The 19,748-nt window shown below is 38.9% G+C and overlaps 2 protein-coding genes across 3 annotated transcripts; one reads left to right on the top strand and one right to left on the bottom strand.

Moving 5' to 3' along the window:
- Positions 1–987: 987 nt before the first annotated feature.
- On the bottom strand, positions 988–9,295 carry LOC306901784 (uncharacterized protein). Of its 2 annotated transcripts, none has more exons than XM_079469845.1 (3): positions 8,731–9,295; positions 7,374–7,488; positions 988–4,677 (listed from the first exon to the last, which is right to left on the bottom strand). In XM_079469845.1, the coding sequence occupies exon 3, from the start codon at positions 4,662–4,664 to the stop codon at positions 2,598–2,600; it is 2,067 nt and encodes a 688-aa protein (XP_079325971.1). In that variant the 5' UTR covers positions 4,665–4,677; positions 7,374–7,488; positions 8,731–9,295; the 3' UTR covers positions 988–2,597. The 2 variants fall into 2 exon arrangements, with proteins under 2 accessions (XP_079325971.1, XP_079325972.1); XM_079469846.1 differs by having other exon boundaries at positions 7,374–7,463; positions 8,731–9,000.
- LOC306901785 (uncharacterized protein) lies at positions 7,470–13,788 on the top strand. The gene is made up of 4 exons (XM_079469847.1): positions 7,470–7,656; positions 11,745–11,773; positions 11,877–12,361; positions 12,576–13,788. Exons 2-4 carry the CDS (start codon positions 11,751–11,753, stop codon positions 13,085–13,087), a joined length of 1,020 nt encoding a protein of 339 aa, XP_079325973.1. The 5' UTR covers positions 7,470–7,656; positions 11,745–11,750; the 3' UTR covers positions 13,088–13,788.
- The last annotated feature ends 5,960 nt before the right edge of the window (positions 13,789–19,748 follow it).

The raw sequence follows: 19,748 nt of genomic DNA, 5'->3' as shown, positions 1-19,748 counted from the left end.
ACCTTGTTAATACGTAATTACAAACATATTTTGTCCTTTATCTTTGAAAAAAACATTACATTAAATTAGTTAATTAAAGTTTTATCAAATGTTTCAACGTAAACTGACAGTAAAAACTTAAGAAATATTTTATGATTGGAAACGTCAATCCATTTTTATCAATGTTAACAGTATGAACAATCTGAAAATGAAATGAATATAAATATGCATAATATAGCTTAATTATAACATTGGCATCTTAATAATAACATTAGCAATAACATCCAGGCATAAACTCGTAAAATTGAAACCCGATTTACTTTTATACTAAGGCAACGTCAGGATGTGTACTACATAACCTGTAGATTGATGATTACTGTGACGCATGAAAATAGAAAAGCAAATGGTCAGCAGACCTTAGTGCTTTTAGCAGATTATACGGCTTGTTTAAGTCAGATAAATATTTAGGCGCTAAACCATTAAGAGATTTAAAAACAAAACTAAAATCTTAAAATGAATCCTAAAATGGACCAGTAACCAGTGAAGAGAGGCGAGAACAGGGGTAATGTGCTCCCTCTTTCGCGGACCGGTCAGCAGGTGTGCAGCCGCATTCTGGACCATCTGTAGTCTGGAAAAAGAGGCCTGCCTTTATATAGGCTATTACAGTCAGAAGTCCAGACGAAGAAAGATTTCACCTTGGTAAGTTGTCTCAGGTGGAACAAAACTAGATTCAACTACAGAGTTAATCTGTTTGTCCAGTTTAAAATTACAATCCATGATAACACCTACATTTTTACATAGGGCTTCACAAGTGGTTAAAATTCAGGTCCAGTCTGATGAATAAGTTCATATTCACTTTAACACAATACAACAGTTATATTTGTACATGTATTTAGGAGAAGTAAAAAAAGATTATCTGATTATTTTATGTGTACTTTTATTTAAATCACAGCTTTTGTTGTGGAAAGTTGATCCTGTAGCTTTAAAAAATTGCTCAGACAAAGATGGTCCAGGTGTCAAAGAGTTAACTTTATTTGTACAAGCCAAACAAAGTGAGATTGTCCCCAAGCATCCAAAGTCACAGTGTTTTCCAGAAACCAGATGTTTTTTTATTGGGGGTTGGCACATTAGTATCACAAGTTAACCTTTAAAGAATAAGGATTTCATAGTAAAATTAAAAACATCATATGTGATGCTCCTGAGTGGAAATACACATGATTCCCGGACAATGGAGATCTGATCTGTTAAATATCCTGTCTGAAACTTAACAGGACATGCACAGAAATTCCAGGCCTCCCAATGGTTTTAATGCCTCAATTCACATTGGTCAGGCTTCTGAGCCTACACACATCCCTGGAGTTTACATTGCTGTGCTCTTAAAACATAAGTGTAGGTGAACAAAAACATGCTGAATAAGTGTAAATAAAAGATCAGATTATTAAATCACACACAATCATCTTTGGTTAGTTTCAGATCACTCAGATCATAACACTAATACATAATTATTCTAGTTTCTATGAATACGTCTTTATACTGTTAAAATATATGTGTGGTTTAGTAAAATTATGGAGAACAAGTATATATGTGAATATGTGATATATTGAAAAGACCTTTAAGTAAAAATATTGAAAACGAGTATATATGTTGAAGACAAATATATATGTGGTTAATAACAGTGTGTAAGATCATTGAACCTGCGCTAAATTTTTGTTTCCGTCCTGCCATATTAGGTTTTAACCTTAGCGGGCCCCTTTCAAAGACAAATATATCATGTGCCCCATCTGGACACTTTTCCGGGGTTTTCCGACAATACATGATTTATCATTGGCTTTATTAAAAATGAGCTCATGTTTAATGTTAAATGTTAAACTTGTCTAAAAAAGGGTCTGTGGTGTACGTGCAGTTCCTATCTTAGTGGGATAAGTTGTTTGTTGTGTGTGCTGGTGTTCAAGTGTTCAAACAGTGTGTAAAAGTATTGAAAACAACCCAGAAATTACACAATACTATCATGTCATATCATGCTGTCAGTCTTTCACATTGCTGTTGTATGACTTAATGTCACTCCTGGGGTTTAATTGTGATCAACAGACACTGGACTGGAATCGTCACAATACATCTAGAAATGTTGAATTAATCAAAATCTAGAATGCTCTCTTTATTTTTTAACGCAGCTGTATATATTAAAATACACAAATTTGACTCCCTGTCTGTGTTCAGTAATCTTCCAGTGATAAATTCTTTCACTTTCTTGTACTCGTTGTGACGGCGCACACCCCCAATCCGTTTCCTGTTTTGCATTTGTCTCACACTTACAAGTGGTTTACATTAACATTGTATTTCGCTCAGTAACGGACGAAATCTTTCTTATAAAAAAAAATGAATGTTTATATCTGAATCAACCCACACCCACATTGCCTTCCTTTATCAAACGAATGCTTCCTTAATAAAGCTGTGAAACTAAGCAAAAGCTGTGAAACTAAGCAAAAGCTGTGAAACTAAGCAAAACTCTTTGTGTGAGCTTTTTTCCAGCACTGTAATCTTTTAATCATCTTGTTACTGTATTTCTGTTTGTATTAAGCCATGTGAGTCTCAGAAAATAAAATATCCAATATACCCCCTCAGTAGTAAGGTGCTGCTTCATCCCCGCTGAATCCAGCTTGAGCAGCCTCTTGAACTCTCTCCATTTGCTCTGGAGGAGCAGGGGGCAGAAGGGGCAGTAACTCTCGCTCAATCTGTTGTTGTCTTGCAACGCTCTTATTTTCAAATTCCCGTTTTTTCTTCCGAACAAACCTAACGATGTTTTTCTCTGCCGCTTCGCAGGATTTCTGAAACCTTTCACGCGCCAGCTGAAATTCTGGTCTGCTTTGGTCCATGGTCATTAGAGCACTCAGTGAACCGACGCTGTCCATCAGATACATGCTGGAAACCTCTGTGTATGTTCCTGAGATCATATGAACCAAACTTATGATGTTAGAGGCCTGGAAGGCTTGCTTGTAGATCAAGTCTTTCGAGATGTGCTTGGCTCTGTAGGAGAGGCATATGGTGTTCGCAGATGTTGAGACAAAATCTTTGAGACATGGGTCAAGGTTGGCTGTCACAATGTTGGAAACCATCTGAAAGAACTGAACCATCGTCTGCCACCTCTGCTGCAATCTCCCCATGGCATCCATACCGTTGACCAGCATCTCTATGGTGGTTTTGAAGTCAATCTCTTTGAGTTCACAATTTCTCATGGTGATCAGGAGTTCGGTTAGTTCTTTCTGTTTTTCCTCTTGCATCATCATGAACTTTTCACGGCGTTCCATCGTCATCTTTAACTGAGCTCGGTTCTGCTCTATGAGGAACCGTGCGTTTTCTGATGCCCGCTGTGCCGGATTCACGCACTCTTGACTGTTTGATTTTTTAAACATCATTGGAGGTTGTGGAGAAATGGCTGGGGTTTGGGTTGAAGCTTTGCTTTTGCTGTCAAAAATACGAGCAGAATTTTTTAATTTTGAGAGCTCCTCTATTATCTTCAAGCATTGGTTTTTGTTACATTTGCCTTCTGGTGCATAACATGCCAACTGCCTGCATAAGTTAATGCCCTGTTGGCATACCACATGAACTTGGCATTTCCCCTGGCATTCTGAGACTCCCTCTAAATCTCCAAGAATTCTATTGAACTGCTGTTCTATGAAATCAGTTTTTGTATACTTCTCCTTCTGATCATAAAGATTCTTCCAGTCAATCTCATTTCGGCCACTCACAAACATTTTTTCTTCTAAAGCCACCACAAGTGCGAGAATCTCACCAGATTTACTCAATGATATGATGTCATCAATTGTATTACTGCGACCCAGACTTCTAATGTTTTGCACCGTTTCTGCAACCATTGTTGATACGCCACACATCTGTGTCACTGGATTGGCTACAAGGTATGTCAGTCCATTGAACAATGTGTTGATACTCTGGAATATTCCTCCGACGATTTCCATCCAAACCAAATTCCATCCAGTTGGAAGAGAATCCAGCGCTTTCTGGAAGTTCTCTCTAGCTCGCTCGAGTTCTTTGTCAATGTCTCTCATTGCCTCCTCAGTTCTTCTCTTAGTTTCTTGTGCTGACTGCTCCCTTATTTTGGCCTCTTCCAGTTTCCTCTTGAGCGCCTCCATCTCACTGCCATAAACTGCATCTGAATTCAAACATGCTGTCAATAGCTCCTGGATAATATTGATGACCGTTTTGAAATGGTCTTCTGTTTCAACAGATAGTTTAAGACATTTATCTGATATGATTTGGATATTTTCCAGCTGACCAGGAAGATGTGCTTGAGTGACCTCGTCATTGTCTTGGAATAAAATCTTCACAGCCGTCTTTATGTAATCTGGAATTCGGGCAGTATGGAGACGAATTTGATCCATGTTTTTATGGGCTTCATTAAATGCCGACCAACCAGAGTTACACACTTGCATGAGGCAAGCTCGGAAGGATTCTGTGTATTGGATGTATTTGAAACCACCTATGGGTGGATTCTTGTTGATGGAGAAATCTGTCTTGGAAGAGAGGAATACCAGCTCTCCCAGGATAGCTATGGATAATGGCGCTGGAGACAAATACTTTTCCCAGTTAGAGTGAGACAGCAGTTCGGTTTGGCACCTCATGTCCTCCGCAGTTGTAATGCGTTGGGTACTCGAATTGATGGAATCCATGGCTTCTCTGTTTCTGTTCGAAAACAAAAAAGAATTTAGGATATTTAAAAAATAGATTTTAAGATATTTAATAATAATATTGTCTTGTCCCTGACAGAGCACTTTTCCACCATCGCAGATCATTAAAAAGATAAACCGGATCATTAGCTAGATGCAGTCAATCATTGGAGCCAATAAGGTTTCACGTTCAAAGTCAACGAAATGACGTGATCAATCATGAGACATGGGACAGCCATTGGTATTGAAACTGACTTACCTCTTCTTCTGATGGCAATTTTTGAATGTCTGTGTCATGATTCCGCTATCATGTCATGTTTATTCTTGGTCTTGCAGCGGAGTCATGGCATAGCCTTAGGTTTTGTGTGAGAAAGACATGGCTTTGTTTTGATTCTGACTTGCCATGTGCTTTCTCGTGTCTCGTCAGTGTTTCCCGCCCTTTAGTCTCGTTAGCCTTCCCATTCCGTTTCATTACCTTCACCTGCCCCTTAGTAATTATCCTGTGTTTGTTCCCCTATTTAATGCCCTCTTGTCTATTGTCTTGTGCTCGTTCGTTGTCCTTGTTAACCCCTTCACCCCTGAGGCTGCCTGCATTTGGGTTCTCCCCTCACAGATCACGACAGTCTGTTGTTTGGCTCACACCGGATCTGAGATTTACGACAGAAGGTGATCGCTTTTGCATTTGTTCCTCTTACAAATCGGTCATTTCGCAATGGTACCGATGGAATATCTGTATTTTTGTACAACATTGTGACTGCGATAATTTCATTACTACACTTTTCATAGTGTGAAATACCACTTTTATTAAAGTGCCTCAAATGTCTAAATGTAAGGTCTAGTCCTGGCTTAAGCTAAGGCTTGTCTGTGAAACCAGGCCACAGTATATTTATTAAAGGCCAAATGGACTTGAATCTGTGACGATCCTGATTCCTTGTTCAGGTTTTCTAGTCTTGTGTCAGGATCATGGCAGTACCCACGTGTTTAGTGTGGAGAGAGTCACGGCATTGTTTGGTTTGGTGTGCCATGTGCTCTCTCTCTCCCGTCTCGTCTTTGTCCCCGACCTATAGTTTCCTCGTTTTGGTTGATGTAATGTTTTAGGCCCTTTACCTGTTCCCCACCTTATTTTGTTTCATATTTAATCCCCTCATGATTTCTGTCTTGTGTCGGCTTGTTTTGGATTATATTGCTGTTAATGACCTGGTGGGAACCTTGGGCATGTAACAGGGCCGGGGTCTCAGGACAACGTGAGAGTCAGAGGGCCCGAATTCTAGGCACCCATGGGACACAGAGAATACCTGAAGGTCCCCCACCCTCTTGGTAGAAGCGAGAGCGCCACCAAGAGTGTGTTCTTCATCGTCAGATGAGAAAGACTGGCATCTCTGAGGGGCTCAAAAGGGGCCTTACCAAGGCACTTTAAGACCACCTTAAGGTCCCAAGAGGGTACGGAGCGCGGTTGAGGTTGATTCAACCTTCTTGCTCCCCTGAGGAACCTGATCAGGTTGTGCTGACCAAGAGACTTTCCCTCCACGAGACCGTGATGAGTGGCAATAGTGGCTACATACACTATCAACATGGACGGGGAGAGATTACTCTCTAATCTCTGTTGTAAGAAAGTCAACACTGACTCGATCGAGCAACTCCGTGGGTTCTCCCCACAGGGAGAACACCAGGGAGAGATGAGGCGCCACTTATAAGCATACAAATGCCTAGTGGCGGGGGCCCAAGCCTGCAAGACGGTCTCCCTGACAAGCCACTCAGTGTCTCCTTGTCCCGTCCAAGGGCCAGGCATGAAAATTCCAGAGGCCCGGATTGGTTTGTCAAACTGTGCCCTTCCCCTGCAGCAGAAGGTCCTTCGTCAGGTGGGAGCTGTCGTCAGATCCACTAAGTCTGAGAGCCAAGTCTAGTTGGGCCAGTAAGGCGCAACTAACAGAACTCGATGCCCCTCTTTCCTGGACTGTGGAGTCGCCATTCCCTACAGGGCATCCCCTGAACTTTACTTTAACCCAAATTTAAACACTTTAACTTTTGAGATTCAAAATGAGCATTAAGAGTGACCTAAGATATTTAGTCTTGTTTTATGAAAGAAAATATAAGAACTAGGTAAGTTTATATTTGAAACAAAATTGTTAATTAAAACTTAAATGGGGTAAGATTTTCATTTAGACAAATATCTTGTATTTCTGTATAACAGTTCAACCTGTTCTACCATTTCTAACAAATGTATCTAAACAAGTTATGCATACACGAGAGAGAGAGAGAGAGAGAGAGAGAGAGAGAGAGAGAGAGAGAGAGAGAGAGAGAGAGAGAGAGAGAGAGAGAGAGAACATCATGCTCTTCAAGTGACCCTGTCTGTAAAGTCCAGGCTAAAGTCTCATAAAGACTCATAATTCTGAGAAAATAAGCACCAAAGTTTGACTTCGAGCATTCATTTAATTAATATTTTAATCTTTGGTATGGCTATCCTCAACTCAATTATAAACTAATCAAGATTAGATTTTCATAATGTAACATCATGTAGGATCCCATCTCAGTATGAAGAAAACGGTAAATCAAAAAAAATTCCTTAAGCTGGGTTTTTACAGGCAGGGTTACATATCATACAAATTTACTTGAATCTACTAGCTTCCAAACAGAAACTACAATGTGTCAAACTGTAAATCTGTAAACCTTTTTGGTATTAATTTGTGTAAATAAAAAATGCATTTATATTACCTTGTTTTAGTTCGAGAGATGTGTCAGGGCTTAAGGTTTGTTGAGAAGCTGTTTTAATGCGGTTTCCAGAGCTGTGCACGCCCCTGTGTTCTGTTTGTAACGGAAAGCAGTTAAGCTGAGGACAGACATAAATAACCCACAGATGAACTGCGCAGCCGAACTGTTTATCATACTGAAAGCGAAATTCAAATAGTCACACAAGCATAACTGAAAACACAGAGAACGTTGTTCATTGCCTCTGCATTAAGAGAATAAACTTTGGCTGTTTTCAGTTTTGGACACGGTAAGGCTTGTTTTGTTATTCTGACAGTTACACAATTTAATAGCACAAGCGATCAGGGTAGCACTAATAGCAAACATGTAAAGTAAATCTCTGAGACGTTACTCTGTCTGCATTTAAAGCTGCAAGATACATTTTTGGATTGTGTGTAATAGGTTTTTGAGACTTTTCCTGTCAGATGTCATACCGATATTTAGAAGATGTCTTTAAGATGTTTATGATTTAGAATGTATTTAGAACTGCTTTTAAAACACATTTTAGAGACGTTTTCAATAGTGATTTAATAAAAATGCAAACACATTAATAAATAACATTTAATATGAAAATGCATAAAACTCAATTGCTTGATAATCAAAGACTTTAAGTTTATTATTGTGGATTTTTGGAGTACAGCCCTCCAAAATGGCCTACTCACTACTAATAGTGAGTTAAAAAAATGAAATTACATTTAAAAAACAAATATTATGCATAAAACGATAAATATGGTATTGAATGAGAACCTAAATTGCAGGAGAATTGAAGGCTTTAAGTTTTTTTATTGTGGATTTTTTGAAGTACAGCAATTCAAAATTGCTTACATGTACTATTATTTCTGTAATTTCACATAATAATTACAAGTAAACTATCTGATTCCACAGACTCATTCCAATTTTATGAGTGCTTAGAAACTTTCTTATAGACAGAGACTTACGACCGACAATATTATAATAAGCCACTTGGGGCCCCTGTACATTAAAAAATCCACAATAAACATTGATATTGTATGAATGATACACTGAGATGGGATACTTTCATGATAAAGTGGAATGAGTCTGTGCAATCAGATAGTATTATTTTTATATTTATCTAAAATTATAGAAATAATAGTACATGTAGGCAATTTTGGAGGGCTGTACTTAAAAAAAATCCAGAAATAAAAAACGCTTATAGCATTCAATTCTCGTGCAATTGAGGTTCTCTTTCAATACCATTTATGTAGTTTTATGCATAATAATAAATGTATTAGCATTTTTATTAATTCACTACTGACAGACTGATAGATCACTTTAATTTAGAAAACCAGAAATATGCTTTTACCATGAAGCGCAGTTTACGTGTGCATAACAAATCAGTGCTGAGGCTAGTTTGACCGTCGTTTTCAAAGTGGCGGCTGGCTTGACCGCCGTCAAAGCGTAGAGAGCAGTGGCAGCCACAATGCAGCAGTCCACTGATACACTAAGGAAAAAATCCACAGGGCTAATGTCTGCTTGGCAGGGGGGTAAACAATCCACAGGGCAAAAAGTCCGCTCACCGGAGGGGGGATTAATCCACAATACTAGAGACCGTTTGACAGAAAAATATAAAATCCACAATCCAAGAGTCCGCTTGGCAGAAGAGTAATAAATCCACAATCCAAGAGTCCGCTTGGCAGAAGAGTTATAAATCCACAATCCAAAAGTCCGCTCGGCAGAATAGTAAAAAATCCACAATCCAAGAGTCCGCTTGGCAGAACAGTAATAATTCCACTATCCAAGATCAGAGACTGGTCCAGAATGTCCCGGGATGGAACCGAATTTCTTTCTTCTGTGCTGTAACCCTCCTAGTCCACTAAGTACTTTGCACCTCTGCAATGATGATGGACGTCCAGCAATCTCCTGACCATATAGGTTGGAGAACCATCCACTAGAAGAGGGGAGGGGTGGGACAGTTGCTAGCAGGATGTAGAGGGGAGGAGAACACAGACTTACCTCTGAACACATGAAAGACAGGGTGAACCCGACCTAGTGAAGGGGAAAGTCATGAGCATGACAGCCACCAGATTAACCATCTTGGTGATATGGCATGGACCAATGAATTTAGGTGCCAGCTTTCAAGAAGGTGCTCGGAGAGGCAGGTCCTTGGTGGAGAGCCATACCAGTCCGGCCTTTGCCACCCACCGCTCAAATCCCCAGGAGAGAACCCCGACCACTCGGCCGAAAGCTCCTTCTATGGGGCCTCAAACCAATGCGAGAGAGCATCAGGTTTGAGGTTCTTTGACCCAGGCCGGTACGAGAGGGTGAAGAAAGAAAAGTGCCCAGCGGGCCTGACGCATGCTCAACTTCTTGGCTGGATGGATGTATTCCAGGTTCTTTTGGTCCGTCCAGACCAAGTAGGGCTGCGTCGCTTCCAAACAGTGTTGCCATTCTCCCAAGGCCAGTCTCACCGCTAACAGCTCCCGGTAACCGATATCATAATTATGTTCATTAGGGCTAAGGCAGTGAAAGAAGGAGATCACTGAGATAAAACTGCACCATGCCCGACATCTGACTCATCGACCACAACAATGGACTGGAGTGCAGGATCTGGAACAAACAAAACAGGTGCAGAGACAAAACGGGATTTTAAAGTGTCCAAAGCCAACTGAGGGTCACATTACCACCTGAAAATCACTGTGGAAGTCAATGCTGTGAGAGGCGCGGCGGTTAAACCGAAGTTCCTGAAGAATCGCCAGTAGAAGTTGGCGAAACCCTGGAATTCCCTTGCAAGAGTCGGGGTTGGCTATTCAGCGACATCCCATATACTAGCAGGATCTGCCTTAATACTACTGGGAGAACTTATATGGCCAAGGAACGTAACAGACTCGGCATGGAATTCACACTTATCCACCTTGACGTATAGTTGGTATGCGTTGCAGAGGTCTAATTTGGTGAAAAGCCAGGGCCCCCTTTGAAAAGTTCAAAGGCAGAAGACATGAGAGGTAGGGGTACATATTCTTAACGGTGATTTTCATTCAAACCTTGATTATCAATACAAGGATGTAGGTAGCCGTCTTTCTTCTGAACGAAGAAAAACTCCACGCCCGCAGGGGATGATGAGTGACGGATGAGAGGCCAGGAGAGACTCCTGAATGTACTTGTCTGCGGCCTCTCTCTCAGAGAACCGACAGGGAAATAAAGGCGGCCCTTGGGTGGAGAAGTGGTCAATGGTGCAGTAGTAGGGGCGATGCGGAGGAAGAGACCTGCCCCAGAATTTGCTAAAGACCGTGCTGAGATCGTGGTACTCCACAGGGACACCGGTCAGGTCTGCGGGCTGCAACTGAATACATGAAACAGAGAGTGGCGAGGACAAGACACATGACACAAAGGGCTCCAGGCTAAAATAGAACTATTACCCCATTCCACATGAGCATTGTGCTGTAAAAACCAAGGATATCCCAACACAATGGAATTCCCCATTCGCGGGTTGTGGTAGCACCAATGATGTCGCCCTCAGACCCTGAGTCGAGGAGGTGTGACCACAGTGGGAGACCCCTGGAACTGCAGACGGAGAGGGAGCAAGGTGCGGCTGACAGGAGAGGTTAAAGGAGAGATAGGGCCCACCTGGACTCTCCGAATTACGGGCGGGCTTCCATTTAATGGACAGTGTTCACCTTGATTTCTTCTACAGTTGCCAGGAGCGCCACAATTTGAGAGTTGAGAGACCCAAGCTCTTGGAGGGGTGCCTGCTGTCCTAAGAGAGCTCCCTGTTGAGCGAGGGCAGAACGGAGGGGATCCGAGCCTGCTGGATACTTGTTGGTCAGACCCTTCTGTGATGAAACTGAACTTAATTAACACCAAGGTCAAAACTAGACAACCGTCAAAACGGAGAGAGGTACAGACAATAACCGCAGAGTTGGAGAAAACTCTGGGCAGTCTTGGTGAGGGGATGCGACTTTAGACTGGCGCACTTGGCCGGAATGACAGGGCTGGTGGCTGGGGGAAGAATTGGCTAACCTGACTAGGATAAATTTTCTCTGTTTTTCTTGTAAATTTGTGGTATTTTTCTGAAATTTGACAGTTTTTACTGTATTTCAAAAATAGACCAAACTCCTAAAAAAAGCCTGTAAGCCAGAAATATACTATTAAACAATAGTATGTTTCTTGCTTTTTTTGTACATTTGGAGTGGTTTTCTGTAATTTGATGGTTGTCAAATTTCCGTTTGACCGTGTTTTAAAAAATATGTGAAAAATCAGCATGTGAGCTTTTTCAGCATGTGAGGGAATATAATCAGGGCCAATTTGTTTTCATCCAGACAGTTCTCTGCCACAGTCACAAATATAATATAAGCCTGTATGTTATTTTCTGTATAACAGGTCAAAATGAGCCAGTACTACTTATCCAGGTAAGTTATTATGTGCATACAGTATATGATTTCAGACAAACTATGCAAAATTGATGTAAAAATTATGCAAAATATGTCAAAATATGATTTTTTTTACTTGTAGGGTGAATGACTTGCAGTCTATGGAGGCCTTAAGTAGGCTCGTGCAAGAGGGTATTCGGTCTCTCAGTAACATGTGCACATCCCTCTTAAACGCACATGTAGATCCAGTCACTGACATATGCTCCAATTTTCAACAAATCAGGGGACATATCGAGTACGCCAATACGTGCTCGAAGGAGTCAGAGAAAATACTGAAAGGAAAGCTGACACGTTTGAACGAATGCATGGTACGACTTACGAAAGAGCAGAAAGACGTTCGGCAAGAGAAGCAAGAGAAAAGCCTCACCATTGAAACATTACACAGAAGGAAGACGTCTGCTGAAAAGTCATTAGACGCTTCTAATGCAGCTGTAAATCAAGCTGTAAGAAACCAAGAGGCGGCAGAATATGAGCTTAAAAAAATGAAAGATTTGAAGTCCACGGGTGAATTAGTGGCAATTACAGGGGTCGTTGTTACTGCAGTACCAGTTTTTGGGTGGTTTGCTGGTAAGTGACCCATCTTTTTTATGTAACTTTTGTTTGTAAAATTACCTTAATTGATTGAAAATATTAAATCAATCATATCAGCTCCATCCATCACAAATCATCTAAAGATGACATCAAACAGGCTTACACATCACATTGTGAAACATATCTACCCAGCTTAAAACTTGAATTTAAAAATGTGTTTGTTTTTCAAAGATGTCTTGTTTTCGTTTAGGTCCACTAATATTGTTAGACGGAATTGAAACAATTGACAAGGCTGAAGATGCCATCGCAAATGCTAAAGACGAGGTCAAAGAGTGCAGATCTCAAGTGTGGAAACACAAAAAATATATTAAAGACTACAGGAGCAACATCTCCAAAACACAGAATGAGATTGAGCGGACCAACCAGATGCTCAGTGATGTTCAGAGCCATATTGAATGGCTGCAGCAGCGCCTAGTGGCCATAGCTAAAATTCAGTTCAATTTCAGGACAGCTGTCTTCCACATGAATGTTCTTAGTGGGCGGGTCAATGTACTGGAGGATCACACTCGAGGTTGCATTTACTGGGAGCCTGTGATCAAGTTGATTGAAGAAGTGGGGAATGCTGTAATAACTATTGCAAATAATCAGCTCCTCTATAGTCCGAATGTACCGGCTCTTATAAATACTCTGAGTAAGAATATTAGAGGACTGAAGGTTTTATGCACAACACCCAGCAATTCTGAATATGTTTGCTATTACTGAACGATCTCCATCTCTTTTTATAATAAACCATTTCATATTACCAACCATTTAACACCGTTTCACTTCGCACAAAGGACTTCAGTTCATTTTATATACACATTATACAGAAACTCAAAAAACAGGTGTTTTTTTGGCACTGTGTCATGCCAAATCTCAATCTAAAATTTGAGTTATTTTTTTATAGCTTTTCATAACAGAAATCTAGATATTAGTTGAGATTTGTTTTCTCTCGTAATCTTTTTTCTGTCATTGTTTTGTAAAGATCACTTCAGAGGCTACAGTAGGATTACTATGAAACTTTAAAAAGACAGAGAGTGGTTAACAAGAAATGAAAGGCATGGTGGTTTAACAGAAAGAGTTTACGTTTGTCTCTATTACTGAATATTACATCAAAAATCAAATACAATATGTAAAGTGGATAGATACAACAAAATGTGTATTTCTAAATGACTGTTGTGATGTACAATATTAGAATATAAAAAATGCAATCTTTATTAAAAAAAATTAATTTCATTTTATTTAACATTTATAAGAATGTATACAGAGAAAAGTACATTTCAAATGAAAGCATATCTGTCATTTCTGTGAGGCAAAGTTTTAAATAAAGCACCTGTGAACAAAACGCAGAACTGAATGTTTATTTGCATTTCAGCTATTTAAGCACTGTTTACATTTGTTATTAAACTCGAATTTCTACATTTCACTGTGTAAATATGTTTTGATTTATTTGGTGTAGTTTCAAAATGATTTTAGTGTGTTGTCATCTTTCACATCTTCTGAAGGCATTTCCAGAGTCTCGCCCGCACTTCATTGCCTTTAAAAACTCAGCGAAAAGCTTGGTAAGGATTTCGTATGGACATTTTCATTGAAATCCGATTGCTCTCGGACAATGCAAGTTCTCTTGGAAGACATATGGGAATGTAAATCAGCAGCCAAATGAACCATTTCACCATTCATTTGCATATTTCTATTGCCCCCTCAGTTGCTCTTTTGGCCGATTCCCCTTGACCCCCTGAAACAGCCTCACAACCAGTCAACCTGACCTTAGCTTGGCTGACCTCACCTTCACACCGCTCTGAAGAGCAAGCAGCAGCGGTTGGTACCTCAGTCCATCACTGCCCACAACAGAATAATAGCTCTTTAACTTTCAATTTGAAATCAATTATTGGTGTGATGATATTGATAGATGAACAGGATGCAGAGATAAAAGTATTACTATTATCCTGTCAAGCTACAAAGAAATGATAGATTGAACTATGACTATGCCAAAAATGGCCCAACATATCCAAGGTTTAAGATTCACTTGCACTTCTTGCACTATATCTCACTTTGAAAACTATGTATGTAATGCAAAGAAACTCATCTGGTAATACTCCTTCTTAACCACGAGGCAGATAAAGACGTGGCCTAGTGGGTAGAAAATAGTCCGTGCATTGATAACAAGGTTAAGATTTAACTTCATTCAGTCTTTAAAAAATATACATTGGGACTATATATATAGGCTACTGGATTATATTTACTCAATATAATATTCAGTGTGACTTCATCTGACTAGAAACACATTCAGAAGGTGTATTCAAGACAGTGGATATTTATACTATTTTAACAGCATTGTATCAAAATGATATAAAAAACCCTGGGAGTGAGACATTCAGTACTCCCCTTTTGGGTACAATAGCTGTCGCTGGAGTGGCACCCTGAATGCTTATTTTTTGTACCTTTACCGATACAAAACATAACATGTTTGGTACACATTTTGGGGTACATTATTATATCCTAAGTAGTCCTTGAAATGTTCTGTTCTCATAGGAATAAAACTGTTGTACTTTTTTCCTAGAAGCGTCGTAAAGGCAATAGACTCAGTGTAAGATTATAAACAACAGCAATAAAAGTCATGTAGAATGGAAATTATGGAATTCATTTATAAAATTAAAATATAAAAGTAGTAAAGAAAGACTAAATACTAAAGATCGGTATCGGTTGATAAAAGCAATTTTCACACTATCGGCTTTAAATGGCCGATGATCATAGCCGATATATCCTGACATTCAAAAGAGGACGGGAAAATGCTATTAACGTTTAAAAAAAATGTATCACCAGTTTGATGTTTAATAGTAATAGTCATTATATGAAGTAATGACATTCAGAGAGTTGAGAAATTATAATTGAATCTTCATAATCGGCATCGGCAGATATCATTCTAAATAATGAACATCTCTAATAAATACATATAACGATAAGAAAACAAGAAGTGAAAAGTTTGTTCTCACTAAACAGAACTTTGGTTGCCTCTTAGACAATACACATGCAAATCTTTAGATATGAATTGTTTCTTTCAGCAAATGTGATGAAAAAACACATGCCGTGGTAGTTTTTGTATTTTTACATTGTTGTGCTTTATTTTATTACTATATAAATCACCAGGCTAATGGAAATACGCATGCTCTATAGCATGTATTTTATGAAAGCGCTACTTGTGACCACCGAATTTAAGTTTGACTATTTATCTAGTTCTCATAAAAATGTCATTGATATTTCTGTTATTTTTGTTGTTTATTTATTTACACTGGTATTTGATGTATATTTATAATTATATTTTTTCTGATTAGTAGATTTTGCTGTGTATTTATTTTTTGTTTATTTTTATCATTTGGTGGGGTAATTTGTAACTTGTTGTCTATTTGTTTGATGTATTGTTAATTGTAATGCTATTATATTCTTGTCTTTATGTTATCATTGGGTAACATGGAATATTAAGACCCCCTCGAAAACGAGATGGTACATCTCAAAGGGTTTGTCCTATTAATACATTTCATATATTTCTAAAACATTATCTTCCTATAAAATAAGTCAGCTATACCAGCTGCTTTACTCCAAGATTTTGCCTTTTTCTCTTCTTTATCAAATAGCTCTTTTAAAATGAATATGTTGCTAGTGTCCAAAACTCCAGCATCTTTATATTTAACCTCAACTGCTATTTATTTTCCCATATTCATTTCATGGAAGTATTAGTCTGCCACCACACATCCCGGATACAGATTTTTGTCACTGCTTTTCATCCAGCGCCACTGGGACATTCTGTCCGGCCTGAATGGCAAACAAACTTTCCTTAATACCCATAGGAGCCTGAAACAGATGTCACCGAAACGCAAAATCACATGAACCGTTACACATTAGCGGGTTTTTCTGCAGATCTGGCCTTGTCAGCTGAAGACTGTTCAATGGACCCTCATCAATATTCTGTATTATTCTGCAGTTCAATGTTAATGTCTTGTTGAAGCAGCTGCAATCCCCCCGCTCCCCTCGTCCCCTGTTCCTTTCTCACCCTCCTCTCCTCTTGTGTGTTGTCCAGCTGCTGGTGATCCCTGACCTCATGACCCTCACTCCTGACCTCAAAGAGCCTTTCCCACGCCACACCCTTTTGTGTGAATGTTGTCACGGTAACACAGTGGTCAGTGGTACTACATGGTATTCCTATAAGGGAAGCGTTTTGATTTAGCACATCAAGCAGGATCACAAATGCCGAAAGAGTCAGGTTATTGCTGCAGTAGTCTCCCAAAGTGTTAGGGAAATATGAATTGAAGATGAAAATAATAACATTGGTTAAATAATTAAAAAGTTGCCCCAACAGGTGATAACAATATTTAAAACAATTTATTTTACCCTTTTTACTAATGGACCCTTCCGCGTTTCTGGGTTTCTCAGCAGCGGAAGTCATCATAGTTGGGTAAACTTCTATAGTGGTGAAAGGGAGACTATCACAAATATATTTTTTGCATTCTCATTTGCTCAAATAGCAAACTCAACAATAGTGTTTTCACTCCTTTCAACTAAATGAAAATAAATAGAGAGAGTGATAATGGCAGTCAAAAGAGAGAATGATGTAAAATATACCTTGACCTCTATAGACGCCCTCCCATTAGCATTAAAATATCTTTGTAATTTGATGCAAAGGTAATATAACATAAAGGAAAGTGTTATAAAAATACATACATTTAATAAATATTTTTATATAAACACTTTACAGTATTTACGATGCTGATGACCGTTAAATGTGTCATCACAGTCTCGTGAAAAAAGTTCCTCTAAATGCCAGAGAAGGCCGAACTGAGCAAAGAGTAACACACAAACAAACAAAAACGTTTTTACCAAACGTCCTAAAAGGCAGTCGACCAACTTCCAAACGTTGCGTTTCTTGCTTGCGTGTCTTGCTATTTTTAGCATTTTTGAAAATGATAGAGTTGCTTATTTTTTAGCTACATGCACAACTAAAAGATAAAGTCTGTAAAGACTCCAATTTCTTGAGCAAATCATCGAAAAACATTTTATAAGTCAGACTCGAGTGCTTGAAACACACTCTTGAACAGATTGACTATCTTTGGCATAGTCACACAAGTAGTTGCAGTTATTCTTGCATCCATCCACCTGTCATCTGTACTTCTCTCACTCTTTCTCCATTTCTCTCAATCCCCCCGCCCCCAATCCTCTGTCACTTTCTCCGTGTATTGTAGTAGGAGAGATGTTCTCTTTTCAGGCCTGGTCTCTTAGGCAACCCCACTGCTGCATGTAATGAGATGGATAGAAGGAAAGGCAGAGGAAGGTGTGGACACACACACAGATACCGACAGACAGAGCAGGACGCTGACCAGAACACTCCTCTGTGGATTTATCCATAACATTTGAAGTTTATGGGTTAAGAGATAGAACAGCGTATCTAAAGGTAAGATGAAAAGCAATCTCAGATCTAAGATATATTTAAGTTTAATTTAACTTCCTTTTAAAATGGCTTGTCTTTTGTTGATAGTTTAGATATGGTCTGAGTATATGATAGTCAATGATTTTAGACAGAAATACACTTATTCTCATTTTATTTTACAATGTTTTGATGTTACATGATGTTTAACTGGGACTGATCTAATACTTCATCTACAGGTTCATTTCTAGGCATATACCAAATCCTACTGAAGTCTATCTAGTCTGGCAATAACTTTTTTGTTTTTACAGAAAAATCTGAATCAACCTTACAATGATTCACTCTCTTTTTCAGAAGATGCTCTCAGTTCATTCTTATTTCTAGCAGTGGATTGAGTTGGACTCTTCTATCAAACCTCCATATCTTCTGTTCTCTACAATAAGGCAGCCAGAGACTGATTGTCCAAACGCAATTCTTGTGTCTTCTTGATCATAGTGCAGGAGTTGTGGATGGACATCATGCCTCTGGATGGCCACTGTCATCAATCGAATTGTTTTGTTTTAACATCCTAAAGAGCGGCATACTAAATGCCTTAAAGAATTCATATCTGTATAATTTGAAAGCCTATCTAGATCTTGGGACTTAATAAGAATCATCTAGAATTCAAGTAAGATCATACTGAAATTCCTGAAGTATTTTTCTTGAATCTCATCTCGTCCCTGGAGTTCGATCAAATATTGTATTAGAGTAACATTTTGTTATTGGATGAGCATCATGAGCCTTTAAACTGTGAATTATATAATATGTCATTTTAATATTATAATGTAAATTGTATCATATATCAAGAAAATTGCAGTAGGAATTCGTTCTTCAGGATTTAAACTTTTAATCATTTTGACTAGGAATAATACTTTTTTGAATTGTTAAAAAATTTGGGGGGGGGAGTTTAACTAGAAAGAGTTGAAGGACTATTTGTGTAAAAGATGAAAAGGGCGGTATTATTGAAAAAATGCAAATGACCCAGTCAAAGCACAACAGACCCACTGACCAGACTAATCTAACTTAGACAATCAATCAACTCTCACACACACACGCACACACACACGCACACACGCACACACACACACACACACACATGCACACACACATGCACACACACACGCACACATGAGGGAATTGGGTAAAGTGCACACTTGTTACTCAAGTTGTCCTCTGGGCACATAGAAGAGTCAGAAGTAAATGTAATACAACAAATTATATTTTAGGATTTTTTCTGTAAAATGAAATTATATAATATACTCCTGAGATCCTGCAAACTGACCCTATATTCTGAGGGGTGCGAGAGGGCTGAAGACTATCCCAGCATCTTGGGCCACAGGCCACTCCACACACACACACTTTCACACTCACCTCACACTATAGACCACTTTGGATGATGTAAACAATGCTGGTTCAAAGCTCTACACAAACATTTGAACAAAATACCAAACAAACCAAATCACAATTTTGAACTAACAAATGAAAGATTGAATTATCTGTAAAATATAAAAAAAACTTAATTAATAGAAATTAAACCGGAAGGACCATTGTTTGCATCTTGTGAAGTGGTCTATAGTGTTGTTCGTGATATCATAAAGGATGTTTACATACACCAATCTTTATTATAAAATATTTAGATGTCACCAATATTTTTAAATGGGTTGCACTGATCATGCCCTTGGCCAACTATGAGGTAATATTCAAAAATAAAAGGTGAAGCTCTGAAAGAATAATGACCAGTCTATATCTCTGCTGAATGTCAGTGTAAGGGTATATAATTCCGTTTATACGGTGTTCAACATTGTTTATTGTCTGTGGTGTAAAAATGAATGAGATGGATGGCTGGCAGTGTCATCCGATTGCCGCTGCAAGGCCGAGATTTTGCGAGCATCTTTGGCCTTTTTTTCACCTCAGGAAGTTAATATAGTG

This window comes from Barbatula barbatula (genome assembly GCF_947034865.1).
Source record: "Barbatula barbatula genome assembly, chromosome: 12".
Classification (NCBI taxonomy): domain Eukaryota; kingdom Metazoa; phylum Chordata; class Actinopteri; order Cypriniformes; family Nemacheilidae; genus Barbatula; species Barbatula barbatula.
This window is presented reverse-complemented; position numbering and strand designations above follow the sequence as displayed.

Coding starts and splice junctions, on each gene's coding strand:
- LOC306901784 (XM_079469845.1), bottom strand. CDS start 4,664: ATGGATTCCATCAATTCGAGTACCCAACGCATTACAACTGCGGAGGAC.
- LOC306901785 (XM_079469847.1), top strand. CDS start 11,751: ATGAGCCAGTACTACTTATCCAG. Junction 11,774..11,876: donor AGCCAGTACTACTTATCCAG/GTAAGTTATTAT, acceptor TTTTACTTGTAG/GGTGAATGACTTGCAGTCTA. Junction 12,362..12,575: donor AGTTTTTGGGTGGTTTGCTG/GTAAGTGACCCA, acceptor GTTTTCGTTTAG/GTCCACTAATATTGTTAGAC.